Here is a 17,294-nt window from a genome sequence, read left to right as displayed (position 1 = left end):
AAGGGTCAGGAAATCATTGCTAGCGTGTACATGGAAGAGAAGCACTGGGTCAGCATCTAGACAATTATAGCAGGTGGCAAATGAAGTGAACCAATTCTGATTGCAGCAAACAAAATTTCACAACAGAATCAAACCAAGTCACAGGCATGTTACTTGGCATCAAGTTTCACAGAACAGAACATCCCACAGCGCTGCCTCGGAAAAGCAGCAGCATTATCAAGGACCCCAAGCACCCTGAACATTCTCTCTTCCACCGGGAAAAAGCTACAAAAGTCAGAGATCATGTACCAACTGACTCGAGAACAGCTTCTTCCCTGTTGCCAGACTTTTGAATGGACCTACCTTGCACTAAGTTGACCTTTACACCTTGGCTAGGACTGTAACACTACATTCTGCACTCTCATTTCCTTTCCTATGCCTTGTCTATGTAGCGTACGAGAAACAATAATTTTCACTGCACACTAATACATGTGACAATAAATCAAAATCAGTGACAATGTGCAGTCTGCAGTCTCTGGTATGGGGAAGATATTCAAGAGTAAAACAAAGCAAAGCCTTTTGAATGTGGGGAAAAGGAGAAGATATTTGTGCACTTCAGCAAATAGAATGGCTCTAATACGTGAGCATCTTGGCCCTGCTAGCATCTAGGCCAAGTGACTTCATGTGTCAGCCTAGAACACTAGAGTGTTTTCAAACTACTTGACAGTGAAAACATCACAGCCGAGATTGTGATCCACTTCAACGTTTGCAGACTTCTGTGATGGTACAGTGCCTTTGAGAAATGTATTACAATCACGTTTCTTTGCAGGCTTTTCAAGCAGTCCCTAGCATTTTATTGTGACACCATTTTGTCTGTAAGCAGTGTCCTTTAATTCCTACTGAAGCAATATAATGGATATCATGTTTATTTTTAATCTGGACTAATACGGTGTTCTGGGGTTTTATGATCCTTTTGGAATTGCTGGGTGGAGCATGACTGATAGGTAAGATGCCTGGGGCTCAGCCTTTTCCACCAAGATCTTAGTTTCATTTTTCTCAGATGCTGTTTGGACTTGAGACAGAAAGAAGTGTCTCGTTTTCCCCTCTCTCTGGAGTTGGAAATTCTGCTGTTTGAGCATTGCTGTCAGTAGCTGGTGGAGGCAGGCAGTGTCTCTCTCTGGAAGCATGCTGAAAGTTTCAGGACTGTGACGCCTCAGAGTTTTAATCCAACATTCAACAGACCAATTCACAGCAGGTGTTTAAAAAGCTGCAAAATCCAGCATCATGTGAGCACATTTACTTTTTGTGCCAAGTCTATAAAAGGGTGTATGTTTGAGAGGTGCTGTTTCACTTGGAACATCGATTGCTAGCTAATAAGGTTTATACTATATCATGTTTGATTCTCGTAATTGGTAAAAGTTATGCTAAATCTTTATGATACTTTAACTTTTGTTCTTAAATAAACTTTATTTGATAAAAGGCTCCTAGTGGGTCACTACATTCTGCACTCTCCTCGATGTACGGTATGCTTTGTCTGTTTTGTGCACAAGAAACAATATTTTTCACTGTATACTAATACGTGACAATAATAAATCAAATCACTTCAATTATACCTGGAGTGAAACACCTTATGCTCACCTGTGCCAAATTCAAATGTAAAAATTTAGGGTCTAGGCTATCTTCATAAAATACTTTGGAGTTTCTGGCTTTGGTTTAACACTTCCATCAAGAGTCCTAGGATACTGACTGAGCAAAAGGAAGGCATGTTTACCTGGGATGCTGAAGCCCACAAGAGTATCCTCACCAGTGCAGGGAGCTCAACTATAACAGTGTCTAACTGTTGCCCACACTGAGAACAGCAAATTCAGCACAGGCTTGGTTAATCTTCTAGTTTATGGGCAGGATTCTCCGGACATGCGCACCTGAAAACTGGCGATTCCCCCCAACTTCAAATGGACTTTTACATGGTCTGACCCCCGCCCGCTGGAATTCTAGTGGCATTGGGGATGGTAGAATTCTGGCCTATAAGTCTCAGCACCAGTCTTGCCAGCAAACCACTAAATGAGCCATCAGGAGCATTATAAACGGCAATGCCACCTGCAGCTGAGACATGACCTTCCATTGAAAATGAAATTTAAGTATTTCCACTCTTTGCTATAATTGTCCACATAAATCTTTCTGCCAGTATTTGTTTGAATATTTTACCAACAAAGTAGTTCAGTTATCAAATAACAATAATTCAAAATAGCGCTATCTCTTGGGGGAAAATATAGCAGTAATTCAGAGAAACAGAATGGAGAACATTACCTGCTATCATTGCGGACAATCCCATTGATCAGGTTAAGATGTTGCAGTATTGTCTTGTTATTCACGGGTGTGGTCTGAAAAAAAAACAGGTGAACCGTTAAGTATTACCACCTCTGCTAACATATCAATTTAAATGTTTTCATTCCTAGCTATTCAACCATAGCCAGAGAATCATCTGCAATAGCTTCCCTTTTCACTCCCACACTGTCACCAGAAATGTCCCCGAGGAATCTAACCCACACTCTCTAGTATTCCAAATCTGCATGCTGCCCCTCAGCGTCATCATCAGACAAAGTATCAGCTTCCACATGTATACCACTGGCATTATTTTTAAACAACCACCAGGACTGCCTGTTTCCACTTTCATAGCATTGCTGGACATAAGAACATAAGAAATAGGAGCAGGAGTAGGTCATCTAGCCTCTCGAGCCTGCCCTGCCATTCAATAAGATTATGGCTGATCTGACAGTGGTTCAGTTCCACTTTACCTGCCTGCTCCCCATCACCCTTAATTCCCTTATTGGTCAGAAATCTACCTACCTGTGACTGAAACACATTTAACGAGGTAGCCTCCACTGCTTCAATGGGTAGAGAATTCCAAAGATTTACTACTCTCTGGGAGAAGAAGTTCCTCCTCAACTCTGTTCTAAATTGACTCCCCCTTATTTTGAGGCAGTGCCCTCTAGTTCTGGTTTCCTTTCTAAGTGGAAATAATCTCTCTGCTTCCACCCTGTCTAGTCCCTTCATTATCTTATATGTCTCTATAAGATCTCCCCTCAGGCTTCTAAACTCCAACGAGTGCAGGCCCAATCTACTCAATCTCTCCCCATAAGCTAACCCCCCCTCATCTCAGAATCAACCTGGTGAACCTTCTCTGTACTCTCTCCAAAGCCAATATATCCTTTTGCAAATAAGGGGACCAAAATTACACACAGTACTCTAGTTGTGGCCTCACCAGTACCTTGTACAATTGCAGCAAGACCTCCCTGCTTTTATATATTCCATCCCCCTCGTGATAAAGGCCAATATTCCATTTGCCTTCTTGATCACCTGCAAACTGGGTTTTTGCGATTCATGCACAAGGACCCCCAGGTCCCTCTGCACAGCAGCATGTTGTAATTCTTCATCATTTAAATAATAGTCCATTTTACTATTATTCCTCCCAAAGTGGATAACCTCACACTTGCCAATGTTATACTCCATCTGCCAAATCCTTGCCCACTCACTCAGCCTCACTTGGACACTGCACTTGCTTCAGAAATCTATCCTTTTATAAACTCCAGGATTTACTCTTGGATGACCTCCCATCTTCTAGAAACTTGCGATCGTTCAAAACTCAGCTACTTGGGTCCCAACTCAGTTAGTTCCATTCAACCATCACCTTGTGCTCAATGACCCATGACAGCTCCCTATTATGCAGTGCCTCAATTTTAAAATTCCACTCCTGTCAAACCCTCCATGGCCTCAACCCTCATCACTCCTGTAATCTTCAACCATCAGTTTTCTGCACTTCGCCAATACTGGCCTCCTGAGCATTTCCTATTTTAATCCCTTCACAATTAGCAGCTGTGCCTTCAGTTGCCAAGACCCTAAGCTCTGGAATTTCCTGAGTAATTGCCACCTCTCTTTTTAGCTTTCCTCCTTAAAACATAACTCTTCTAGATTTAGGCCAGTTGACCCAATACACCCTCATGTGGTTCAGTGTTAGATCTAGATATTGCTGCTTTAAAAAGTTCCTTGGGACATTTACTATATTAAAGACAATAAATAAAATTGTTGTAAGACTGGCAAATGCTAAATAACCAACAAATTAGCAACAACCTACCATTCACTGGATTTCCGCTTTCATGATAGTGGTACATATTACATTGCATGGAATCCCTACAGTGCAGAAGGTGGTCATTTGGCTCATTGAGTCGGCACTGACCACAATCCCACACAGGCCCTATTCCCATAACCCCACACATTTACCCTGCCAATTCCCCTGACAGTAGCATCAATTTAGCAAGGCCAATCAACCTAACCTGCACATCTTTGGACTGTGGAAGGAAACCAGAGCACCAGAGGAAACCCACGCAGACACTGGCAGAATGTACAAACTCCACACCAGTGACCCAAGGCCGGAATTGAACCCAGTTCCTTGGCGCTTTGAGGCAGCAGTGCTAACCACTGTGCCGCCCCTGCTGACAAAGACTGCTTGGTCATCACCAAGATGCTCCTCCCTGGGAATAGATTCTTCACCTACCTGGCAAAATCCATGCTAAAAGAAATGGGAGCAAAGAGGTACTTTTCCCCATTGTAAAAACGTGGTCCTGACCTGCACTGGAGGAAGCTTGACACTTGCTCCATTCTTGTAAATCTCATTCATGGTTCTCTGTAGGTTCACTGCCTGCTGAGTGACGTGCTTCAGGAACTCTGAGCTCGATTTTGTCTTTAGATGAGTCTCCCCAAGCTGAGAGTTAGAAATAAAAGTGCAAGAAAAATACAGTTTTAGTACTGCCACATTCCCCATACAGTTGCTATAAGTAGCTAATATTCTGGAATTTTGCTGAAACCAGCAACATTTTAGGTCCTTCGAGACAATAAATGGTGGAGGAGAATGTTTGTGCAAGGGGAGTGCTTAATGGACCAAAGGGCTTTCCTGTGTTTCAACATTGCATAAAAGTCCTTGTTCCCAGCTTTGGAATCAACATGCAAACAACATTGTCAGCAGATGCTATCATTGCTTCTACCTTGAAGAGATGGCTACTGTAACCATAACATAGGATTCCCATTTAGTTATCGCACTGGAACAAAATCTTACATATATATTCTACAGTACTGAGCTCAGTCATTTAGACAAACCAGATCCATGGCAATATTTATGCTCTACATGAGCATCCTTCCATTCCTCTGCATCTAACGTTATCAATATATACTCCTATTGTGTGCTGTCTGGTGGGAGAAACAAATTACCATGTGAATCTCACTACGACATGTTTAATATTGGAATTGGTTGAGAGGGCAGTGGGTGACGTGCACCATGAGAATTAACCATCATCCTAAATGCACGACATTTTACTGATAGCATTGCAGATTATAATGTTAAACAATTGAGGTAATTTGTTGACGAGTCCCTTGCTCTATCAAAGAGTGGCATTGATGAAAAAACTTTATGTAGCCTTGTACATGGATCCAAGGAACAAGAGTAGCTGGATGAATTAATTGATTAAAAAATGAGTGTTACTTAAATTAGTAGAGATCTTTATTTAACAAGGTAAATATTATTTTCTGTTCAGCTGCCTGACTTGCCATTTATTTTGCACAGCACACAGTTGCCTCGTATTTAAACGAAGTGTGAAGCAGTAAGGTAGCTCTCAAAAGATTCATTAAAGGTTGACTCTACAACATCTGGGAAAACAGCATTGAAATAACTTACCTGAGTCCTGTAAATGGTGTAGGCTTCCTTCTCATGCTGTACAGCAGTTCGGAACTCTGCCTTGCTAGCATTGACTTGGGCCATGAGGTGATAGCTGTACAATTCAAACAAAAAAGTAATTAGTCAGAAGTGTGGTTCAACTCAAGATGATGTCTAAATGTGGATTCTTAAATTTCAGTCCATTTCCTGTAGTGTGACATGTGTACCTTTAAAAGTTTTTTTTTAAAAAAGTTATGTTCTCTGTAGCTCACAGCCTTAGCTGATGTCATTGTTGCGGGGCTGTCTATGATGAGTCCTTTTATTGCTCCTTAAATGGGGGTATTTAATTTTTCTTTGGGCTATTTTATGGTCCTGCATTGTTAGGAGGAGGGTCATGGTTCTGGATAGGTTTTTTCCCCTTCCTAGGAAGTTCAAGGTTTAATTTTGTGTTTTTGGCTGGCAGCAGTGTTTGGAAGGGGGTGGACATCAGACGGAAAGGGAGGAGCGTCTTGGTGATGACCAAGAGGTCTTTGTCAGTAGGGATGGCACTGTGGTTAGCACTGCTGCCTCAAAAGCACCAGGGACATGGGTTCAATTCCAGCCTCAGGTCACTATGAAGTTTGTACATTCTCCCCCTGTCTGCATGGATTTCCTCTGGTTTCCTCCCATGGCCCAAAGTTGTGCAGGTTAGGTTCATTGGCCTTGCTAAATTGATGCTAGTGTCAGGGGAATTGGCAGGGTAAATGTGTGGGGTTAGGGGAATAGAGCCTATGTGGGATTGTGGTCGGTTTTGGAAGTTCTGCTGCTTAGCTGAAAGCAGGTTTCTTGCCTTCCAGGAATAGAAATCTGCTGTTGGTGGCTTGACCACAAAGTCTCCCTGGTCTGGAAAGATGTTCCAACTTCAAACTGTTCTGTCTCTATCAAGAGAACTACAAAAATCGTCCAAAAGGACTCAAGTCCAGTATCACATGAGCATTAGACTTTGAACCTGCTTAAAAGATTTTGTCTAAAAGGAAGTTTGGTTTTAACTGGAACATCTTAGATGTAATTAAGGGTTATAAATTATTGTGGTTGTTTTGTTTGTAATTGATAAAGGTTATTGCTAATCTTCTCTCCACATATGTTAATTATATTCTTAAATACACTTTGTTTGATAAAAGCTTCCTAATGGGTTATTCGAATCAAACCATTATCATGCTTGCCCTAGCCAAATTCGAGGTGCAGAATTTATGATCTAGGTGGGCTTCATAAAACATTGTTTCTGACCCGAACCATAACAGTGGGATGCAAGTGGACTTTGCAATGTGGAACTTCCTTGCAACATACTTTGTAATGGCTCCTGTCGATGAGGTCGCAGGTGGGATTGGCAAGTTTGTTTATTTATTAGACAGAAGTAAGCTTACATTAACACTGCAACAAGTTACAATGAAAATCCCCTAGTTGCCACACTCTGACGCCTGTTCGGGTACACTGAAGGAGAATTTAGCATGGCCAATGCATCTAACCAGCACATCTTTTGGACTGTGGGAGAAAACTGGAGCACCCGGAGGAAACAAATGCAGACACGGTGAGAACTTGCAGACTCCGCACAGACGGTGATCCAAGCTGGGAATTGAACCTGGGTCCCTGGCACTGTGAGGCAGCAGAATTAACTACCGTGCTGCCCATAAAATTCTGGAACCTGAGCTGCAGAAAATCTCCATGAACCTGACAGGATTTGAACACAATCTTCTGATCCAGAGTCAGGAGCGAGACATGGGGGAGGGGTTAGTTCTGGTCAAGTCATGAACTAGTCACATTGTGATGAACCACCCTTTTAAATTTCAAAATCAGACGTGGGCCAGAACTCTGCACCCCCACCACTGCCTGCCCACACAACTGGAGCAGTGAAGGGCAGATAATGGAAGTGCCTGTTGACCTTGGGCAGGATGTTATAGTTTTGGGACGAGAGAGGCCATAAAATGCTGCCCACAGTATGTTTCATATCACTGAATTTTCAGACACATTCACAGCTATTGCCAACTTAAGTGCGTTGTTCAGTGCATTTTTTTGAAACGTTTACTGGAATGATTGCAAAAGGAGCCAAATAAACAAACAAGCTTCAAATAAGATGGAAATGGCCAAAGATATCACAATGAACATTCAACAGCCTAAACACCCAACTGTTTGCTATAATGGTTAAGGCACGTCAATATAATGCCAGATTCTAAGATATATCAGCAATTGGACCACTGCAACTGACAGGGCAATAAGTTTAGTATTTATTTACAATTCTAAAACATGCTTTGAGAATGTTATTATTTTTCCAATCAGAGGAACGTTTGTGGAACACTTTTTACGGCACTTGTAGGGCAGCCCACAAGCCTTACTACTCATTTCTTATGCTCCAGTTTGCCATCTTAGAATTCTTAACACTATTTCCCCGTTGATAAGTAAATCCTAAAACTATGACCTGTCGGAGAAGGAGTTGTGATATTTGCAGATTAATAGTTATTGCAATTTAGTTTATAGTCTGTGAACTCCATATTATGCCCCACAAACAACACAGACATTGCTCTTTTCAGACTTCAGCATCAAGTATTCCCAGATCAGGTAAATTTTAGATGCAAGCTTTTGTTTCCTACTTGCCCTCCATGGCATCATGTCCTTGTCAACATCAATTCCTCAACCAACATCACTAAAAGACAAATCATCTAGTTATTATCCCACGGTGCAAATTGTCTGCCATATTCCCCACATTTTATCAGTGGTTCCAACAGTGGACAGAATCCAACGAGAATTTGGCAGAAAGTAATTTCTAACAAATAAAACAGGTATGGGACTCTCCAGCTCCACTGGCCAGTTTTCACTCCAGACGTTGTGACTTCAATTGCCAAGAAAAGGAGCAGGTGTGATTTGGTGAGGCAGGGACAGTTAGAGCTGGGAACCGGCTCCATTGAGATTGGAAGGACACCTTGGTCACTGAACAAAAATTAATGTCATACAGCACCCGCCCCCATCACTGAGCTATCTGTGCCCCTCCTGGTTACCACTGGTGGCCCCACCTCTGGAGCACTGTGCCCCCAACCCCTGATCATCACCAGCACACCACGCACCCCCCCCCCTCCCATCCCACCCCCACCCCCACCCCTCTCCCTCCCAAACCATCACCAGCATGCTCAGTTGATTTTGGTATCTGCTAGATTATGGGACGCTTTATATCTGTTAATTCTATTCTCAGCCAAGTTTATCAGATACAGGAGGAGCCAAGTACTTTACCTCAGAGCAGTCTCCAAAGCCTGGGGCCCATAATACTTGAGGTTTAATTCCAGAGATTTCTGCAAGAATCGAATTGCGTGGTCACAATCCAGTGCAGCTTGGAGCATTAGGCCAATGTTACTCTGTAGGTAGGGGGAAGCAAAAAAAAAAGTTAAATGTTGCACTGAGAAACTCACCTCTAAAATGGTGAAGCTTCTACTGTTCCCCCATTCCCTCCTGCTACAGGTATGATTAATGGGGACTGTATTCTCTTTCAACTTTTTTCGACAATAAAGATGATATTTAAATACGAGTCCCACTGATTTCCAGTCATGAGGTTGCTACAATGCCTGGGTGACCAATTCAGGTGACCACCATCTTTGATGAGTTTTAGCCCGCAACCCACATCCCCCAACACTACCTGTAATGACTTTAATCAGACCATTGAAGTTGGTCTCTTGGAATATGAACTCCCTAATTAAGGGGTCTTTCATCTACAGGTCCAGCCAGCAGGTGATCGAGGAGGTCATCCAACCTGACTGTCTGCCTTTCTCCAGCAACTATATTCGCAGAAGGGTGTCCCTGGAGAGGGAGCATGCAGTGGTCCAGGTTGATGTAAGTGCCTTACAGTTGATGCCTTCATGCCTGCTGGGCTCCACAGTGACTGGGGCGTATTATTGACCCTTTTAATCACATTTTAATTTGATGTTTTAAGTTTCCTTTCTGCTTTGTTTTTTTTGTTTCAGGCGGTTCCCCTCCTTTTAGGGAGCTGCCCATTTTGAGTTGTCCCTAAGTTAAGTTGATTTTGTTTATTTGGTTGCACACAAAAATATGTCCCCCAACTAACTGATTCAACTGATTGACCTAATTGCACAAATCTGTCTTTTCTGACAATAATAGAAATACAGCATTCCCCCAGAGAAAAAGAGAATTATAGATAATTGATGGACCAATCAGGGAGACTTTACTTTGTATATAACCGGAAGTGTCAAGATCTTTTGCCACCCCTGAAGGTAGACTGCTGACTGACAACAATCTGTTGGAATTCTGAATAAAGGGATTCTGGTGAAGGGAGTTCTGCCTCCGTGAACTTATTACAATACCCCCACCCAAGAAGAAAACACACTAGGAGGATGGTACTTTAGCTCATTCTACCCCAGGGAGAACTGCCATTTACACACTTACATCAAGAACAGCTACTTGTGGGTGGTCTTCCCCACTGACGGTGAGCATCAGGTAGAGGGCGCGATACAGTAGCCTGAGTGCTACTGACACCTGATTGTTAGCAAAACAGTAGAGTCCCAGTAGAGTCTGTGAATGGGAACAGTGGAAGACAATAATGAGTATAACGTTTCACCTCAATCTACACCTCAGCAGGAATTAGTTCTTCAGTTCAAATCCAAAGTAAAGTAATGAACCCCCGTGCTGAAGCATACTGGAGATGCAGCAATGTATTGATCAGATCAGGGATATTACACAGGGTTCAGTCATGGAGTGTATAATAATGAGCTTTGGCCATGACAGTTGGAACAATGGAATTATTGGCGTCTAAGATATTAATTGCTCAATTTTCCAATTATTTACTTTAATTGTTCTTTCACCTTTCAGACCCTCTTTGTTCCAAGTCAGTGATTTGTAGAGGCTGAATTAAGTTGACAAACAGCAAGTAATGAGAAACTGATACTGTTGATAGGATGTCAGCATCTGAATGAACAGCTTATCTGACAGTTTCTTGGAGGGCTCACTGGCATCATGAACATGTCCCTAACAATTTCACTGGGAAAATTGTCTGGATCAATCTTTAGTGACCTCAACTGATCGCCCTAATTGCACAAGTCTGTCTTTTCTGAAAATAATAGAAATACAGCATTCCCCCAGAGAGAGAGAGAATTATAGATAATCACTAACCCAATCACACGTGCTTTGCAACTTCACCAGTAACACTGTTGTGGGGATCAGAAAGGTTCCAGCATCAACTTCCATTCCATTGAGTTGGCTCAGTTCATCAATGTGGTAAGCAAGGGTGTTAGGGTTCGCAGGGGGCAGCTGCCAGGAGTTCCCATTCCCAATCACGATTTAGTTAAAATTGCACACGTGTGGACATGGATATTATCAGGACTGAACTCAGCTGTGATATCATATCATGGTGGAATAGCTTGCCAACACTGATTTGACAAAAAAAAAGGTAGTATGCAAAAGGCACTTGAATATGGAAGCGTCCTCCTGCCCAGGTGGGTGACTTCAAGCTAAAACAGGAGAGGAAAGTGATGGGAAAGGCTGGTGGAAAATACATGTTACTCACATATTCATGGATGGTGTTGGGATGGTCAAAGCCAAGGATCCGCTCACTGATTATTACAGCTTTTTGCTGATTGCTTATAGCCTGTATAAAAACAGGAAAATACATCAGCATGCATCACACAGAGAAGCAGCAGCGTTTTTGCAGGGCGGCAGGGGCAGTGTTGGGGGAATCATCTCCATCTCAAAAGAGTGATCAAAATCTACTGGCTCACTGACACTAACTTGTCACCCTGAAACGTTACTATGTTGAGCTAGTTAGCTCTGGAAGGACACCATGGATGTTGCTTCTGTAGCTGCAACTTGAGGGTCAGATTTGTATTGAATACAAGGTCTTCCAGATTTTGGGCTGCCAGAGATCGGACTTCCCAAAAGGATGCATTACTGGACTCTTGGATGTCCTAAGGCAAGGATTTTGCAGGAATTGCCTGGACAGTTTCAGCTTCAGATGGACAATTCTCCAACTCCCCAGGACCCTCCAAAAATGTCTCCAATTCTTGAGTCAGAGACTGGTGGATTCCAACTCCATTGCCTGGATAGTTGCCAAAGAGATATCAGCCTAAAATAATCCATGTCCAGCTCCTGGACAACTATACAGCTGAATTCCCTGACCCTCCAACCCCCTTCACTCTCTCAATAACCCCCCCTAGCCAAAATCCTCTAGCTCCCCACCCCCAGCATTTTTTGGAAAGCTATCCAGCATGTGAGTCAGAACCCGCTGATATCAACAACTCTAACTTGGAGTTAGAGACTTGGAGGTTCCTAGGAAGAAGGGAAATTGTCCATCAAGTTGAAACTTACCAGGCAATTCCTGAGGAACCCTTGCATTGGCACTTCCAAGGTGTTATGTAGCACCTTCTCCAGGGACCATCCAGTCTCCTACCATCCAGGGACTGGAGGATCTGGGCCATTGTCTCCCAATGTTCAAATTAAAAATAAACTTTTCTTCTCCCACGAATAGCAATGACAAGAGGCTAGCAGAAAATATAACAGTTACTAATAACGCAAAGCTACGGGGGGCTTCAGTTTACCAATTTGTTACTTCCCTCATGAATCATGTGTGTGGGGTGCCTGGACACTTAACCTAGAGTTCAGGTGGCCATAAACGCATGTATATTGTGGAAATGTATGGTGTTGCACGCTGCGTGTGACTTGCAAAATGAGGCAGATTAGAGGTCATCACTCGATGCAACCACCTCATAAACATAATCATGTCCAGGGTAATTTCATGATCAGATCCTCCTCCTGTTAAAAGTTCCACTGGGCACCTCCCTCCATGGATTTAGTAAGATGAGATTCCAACATTCTAGGAAAACAGCCTTATCTTGGCGTGGAATGGTGTCTTCCCACATTCTCCAAAACTGAAACTATTGCTCACCTCAGGCATATTATCCATAATATAATTGACCCGTGCCAGAAGATTCATACAGCCACAGATGTCAGGGTGCAAGGCTCCATACACATTGTTGAATAGGTTTAAAGATTCATTGAGCAATTCAAGACCTTCTTTAAGGTTTCCTGGAAATATAAAAACATTAGCACAAGTCAGAACTGCAAGTGAGAGAAGAGAAGAAAGCAGAAAAAACATATGGGGTAAATTCTCCAGTCCCGCAGGGATCATCCCGGGTGGACAGGAAATTTGACAGACCACGAAAGATCCAGTGACCCTGGACAGGAATTTCCAGTCTCGGGATGGGCAGGACCAGAATATCTCACCCGTAGTTTCTTTCCCTGATTGTTTTTATCATTGGATATCTTCAGAGGCATCACCAGGTGCCCAGGATCCCAAGTCCACTAAAAATTGGTGTCTTTTGGAAAAAGCAGCAGGAACATTGGTGGCCAAGTCGTGTCATGTTGTACTTCCCCCACTTAGATTGTGGCAAACAATTCTCATCAGATTTGAACAAGTTCATACCATAACTCCCTGTTCCCTGTCACCAGGGAGGCTTTTGGTTTTTCTTGATTGTCCAATTGGGAGGAGGGGAAACACTGCAAATTTGAAAACTGATAGGAAAGAAGGAAACATGTAGCTTGGCCCCTTCCTTAGCAGGCAAGAATTCTAAGCAGGAGAAAGCTATTAGTCACATTATGCCAAACCCTTTTGCAGGGATCAATCCCATCTACCCACCTTGTCAGTATATTCCTTACTGAACAGCAACTGTGTCAAGATGCATGGATGATTGGCCATGCCAAATTGTCCCTTAGCATCAGGGGGATGAGCAGCATAAATACTTGGGGTTGTAGGGATAGGACGGGTGGCATAGTTGTCAGTGCAAGCTCAATGAGCCAAATGGCCTTCTTCTGCACTATAGGGATTCTGTGTCCACTGTCACCAAGTCATATATAAAAACAGAAAATGCTGAAAAAACCCAGCAGGTCTGGCAAAATCTGTAGAGAGCGAAACTCGGCTCCAAAGAAGAATTATACTGGAGTCAAACCATTATATTTCTCTCTCCACAGATGCTGGGTTTTCCCAGCACTTTGTTTTTATTTAATTCTTACAATGTTCTACCAACACAGATACTGACCCCTTGCACAACATACCTTTCTGAATTGTAGTCTGTGCATTCTTATAAACTCGATCAGCATCTGTTGCCTTCACAATGATGTGCTTAAAGACAGGGAAAGAGTTGAGAATGTCGTCCTCTGTGAAGGTGGGCTTGTGGCGACTGTCAAAGTTATATTCTCGCAGCAGAATCTGGGGGAAAATATTCAAGAATATAATGAACAAGCTGCAACAAATCAGAAAAAAAAAGAGTTATCACAGGTTCCCACATATAGGGCAATATCATGTTAATCCCTCATTTATGCTGGCTAACTGATTTCAGCCAGGGGAGTTGACTTAAGTGTTGTTGCTGAAACTTTTGTGAATTCTCCTGATTACTATCCTTGCTAGAAAGTACATATTTGTGAACTACAGCCAAGGACATAATCAAAATTAGCCCGACCCTTCAAAGTCACATCAGGATAGCTTGTTCATCCCCATTATCAAGATGAACATTAATAATAGGCAGTTGTTAAAGTGACTGGCAATGTGACATGTCAATGTCTTCAATGGATTTGATTTGGTTTGATTTATTATTGTCACATGTATTAGCATATATTGAAGTGTTGTTTCTTGTGTGCTGTTACAGACAGAGCATACCATTCGTAGAGAAGAAAAGGGGAGGGTGCAGAATGTAATGTTACAATCATAGCTATGGTGCAGAGAAAGATCAACTTAATGCAAGGTAAATCCATTCAAAAGACTGATGGCAGCAGGGAAGAAACTGTTCTTGAGTCAGTTGGTATGTGTCATAAGAACATAACAAATAGGAGCAGGAGTAGGCCAACTAGCCCTTCGAGCCTGCTCCACCATTCAATAAGATCATGGCCGATCTGAAGTGGATCAGTTCCACTTTCCCACTTTCTCCCCATAACCCTTAATTCCCGTCTATCAGAAACCCATCTACCTGTGACTTAAATACATTTAGCGAGGTAGCCTCCACCACTTCAACGGGCAGAGAATTCCAGAGATTCACCACCCTTTGAGTGAAGACGTTCCTCCTCAACTCCGATCTAAATTGCACCCCCCCCTCATCTTGAGGCTGTGCCCTCTAGTCCTGCTATCCTTTCTAAGCAGGAAGAATCTCTCTACCTCTACCCTATCCATCCCTTTCATTATCTTATACATCTCTATAAGATCCCCCCTCATCCTTCTAAACTCCGAGTACAGACCCAGTTTATTTAGTCTTTCTTCATAGTCCAACCCCCTCATCTCTGGTATCAGCCTAGTGAACCTCCTCCGCACTCCCTCCAAGGCCAAAATATCCTTGCGCAAGTGCAGCGACCAAAACTGCACACAGTACTCCAGCTGCGGCCTCACCAGTACCCTGTACAGTTGCAGCAAGACCTCCCTACTTTTATATTCTATCCCCCTTGCTATAAAGGCTAGCATTCCATTCACCTTCTTGATCACCTGCTGCACCTGCAGACTGGGTTTTTGCAACTCATACACAAGGACCCCCAGGTCCCTCTGCACCATAGCATGCTGCAGCTTTTTGCCCTTTAAATAGTAATCCCTCCTACTATTATTTCTGCCAAAAAGTGGATAACCTCACACTTGCTAACATTATACTCCATCTGCCAGGTCCTCGCCCACTCGCTCAGCCTATCCTGATCCCTCTGCAGACTTTCCACACCCTCCACGCAATTTGCTTTACCACTCATCTTCGTGTCCTCAGATTTTTGAATCCTTTCCCCCCGATGGAAGAAGGTGGAAGAGAGAGAATGTCTGGGATGCGTAGGGTCCTCAATTGTGCTGAATGCTTTGCTGAAAAGTCAACAATTGCAACTTCAGTCTAGAGTTCTGGAAGACGCCAGTAGTATCTGAGACTGGTGAAGATATAAGAATTTGTTTCTCCCTCAAGTTCTCATAATTTAAAAAGAACAAATTACACAGAAACAAGAAGCAGGAGTAAGCTACTCAGCCTGCCCCACAATTCAAAGTCAAGGCGTTGGGGAGTTTCCATCCAGCAAGGATGGAAATCAGGAGTGGGAACACTGTTTTATTTCTATCCCACTGCATCTGCAAAACAAGTGTAAACGACGCCTAATTTCTATCCCATGGACACCCGATTTGTGCTGCCAACGTAAGTAGTCTACACCAGCAAGTCAAGACCTAAATGTCAGTCGACTATTCAAGCTGAGCAGCGTCACAACTAGCAAACGTTCGCTTTTACCAAAATATCCCACAGTACATTTTCAAAATCAAGGCAGTGGATAGAGATCTGAAACAGCAATTGACTAGTTTACCCCCATTCTTAACCTCAAGATGCAGAGGCCAATTGCCTCGTCCACCTATACCCTGATTGACATGTGCTAACTTTTTAATTAAGTAACGCTACATTCATAGATTGGGATGATCCAACTGCTCCTTGAGCAGCAGATGGCCTCCCGACTTCACTTGGTGCTAAGTGGCTGATTTGAGAGACTGCAAATTAAAAAAAAAACAAGCCCACTTGTGCAGGACGTGTTCTGTCAAATTTTATGGAATCTCACAGGGCAAAGCAAAAAAAACTTTTAGCTGAAAATAGAACTTAATCACTGGCTGAATCAGCGCTGGCGTGGATTTTTATTCCATTAGTGAAGCACAAACATACATAATTGCAGCTGCTGAAATATTTGAGAATACTCCTGTGAAGCACCGTAAGGTATTTTAGTGCGTTTTGGTGCTATGTAAATTGTTGTTGGACTAAAACTCAGACTCATGGACCCCAATGACCTCTAATCAAATCCAGCCATGGGACAAATCCAAAAATATTTCTAGCTGGTAGCAAGTAATTTTAGATTGTGTAAGCAGGAGTAGTCTGTATGTCAGTATGCAGCTAACCAAATAGCTCCACCTGAGAACACTTTACCTCCATTTATTCTCTCTTTACTTCCTCATGAAGAGTGCAACATGTATTCATCAAATGTAAGGAAGCACAAAAAGGCAAAATGATATATTTGCCTTCATAGCGAGAGGATTTGATTATAGGGATAGGGATGTTTTGCTGCAATTGTACAGGGCATTGGTGAGGCCACATCTGGAGTACTGAGTGCAATTTTGGTGCCTGTATCTGAGGAAGGATGTTCTTGCTATATAGAGGGAGTACAACAAAGGTTTACCAGGCTGATTCCTGGATGGCAGGTCTGTCATATGGGGACAGACTAAGTTGGTTACGATTACATTCGCTGGAGTCTGGAAGATTGAGAGGGAATCTCACAGAAACTTATAAAATTCTAACAGGGTTAGGCAGGGTAGATTCAAAAAGAATGTTCCCAATGGTGCGGGTGACCAGAACTAGGCAGTCACAGTTTGAGGATAAAGGGGTAAGCCTTTTAGAATTGAGGGGAGGAGAAATTTCTTCACCCAGAGAGAGGTGAGCGTGTGGAATTCACTATCACAGAATATAGTTGAGGACAAAACATTGTGCAATTTCAAGAAGCAGTTAGATATCGCTCTAGGTGCTAAAGGGATCAAGGCTTATGGGAGTAATGGGGAAATCAGGATATTGAACTTGATGATCAGCCATGATTAAAATGAATAGTGGAA

The 17,294-nt window shown here is 42.8% G+C and overlaps 1 protein-coding gene across 1 annotated transcript in view; it reads right to left on the bottom strand.

Annotated features, from left to right (window-relative positions):
• The window catches only part of LOC145355808 (clustered mitochondria protein homolog), a 75,363-nt gene that overhangs the window by 860 nt on the left and 57,209 nt on the right, over window positions 1-17,294 (bottom strand). Inside the window, exons 18-25 of the mRNA XM_080208198.1 lie at window positions 13,763-13,916; window positions 12,597-12,736; window positions 11,223-11,303; window positions 10,106-10,231; window positions 8,942-9,063; window positions 5,705-5,798; window positions 4,604-4,738; window positions 2,287-2,360 (exon numbers count right to left, since the gene is read on the bottom strand). Of these exons, the coding sequence (XP_080064324.1) occupies window positions 2,287-2,360; window positions 4,604-4,738; window positions 5,705-5,798; window positions 8,942-9,063; window positions 10,106-10,231; window positions 11,223-11,303; window positions 12,597-12,736; window positions 13,763-13,916 (926 nt within the window). The remainder of the gene's footprint in view (window positions 1-2,286; window positions 2,361-4,603; window positions 4,739-5,704; window positions 5,799-8,941; window positions 9,064-10,105; window positions 10,232-11,222; window positions 11,304-12,596; window positions 12,737-13,762; window positions 13,917-17,294) is intronic.

Source organism: Carcharhinus amblyrhynchos, chromosome 20, assembly GCF_965287045.1.
Source record: "Carcharhinus amblyrhynchos chromosome 20, sCarAmb.v2.hapA, whole genome shotgun sequence".
NCBI classification, from domain to species: domain Eukaryota; kingdom Metazoa; phylum Chordata; class Chondrichthyes; order Carcharhiniformes; family Carcharhinidae; genus Carcharhinus; species Carcharhinus amblyrhynchos.
The sequence above is the reverse complement of the archived record's forward strand: the minus strand, read 5'-3'. Positions and strand labels throughout refer to the sequence as shown.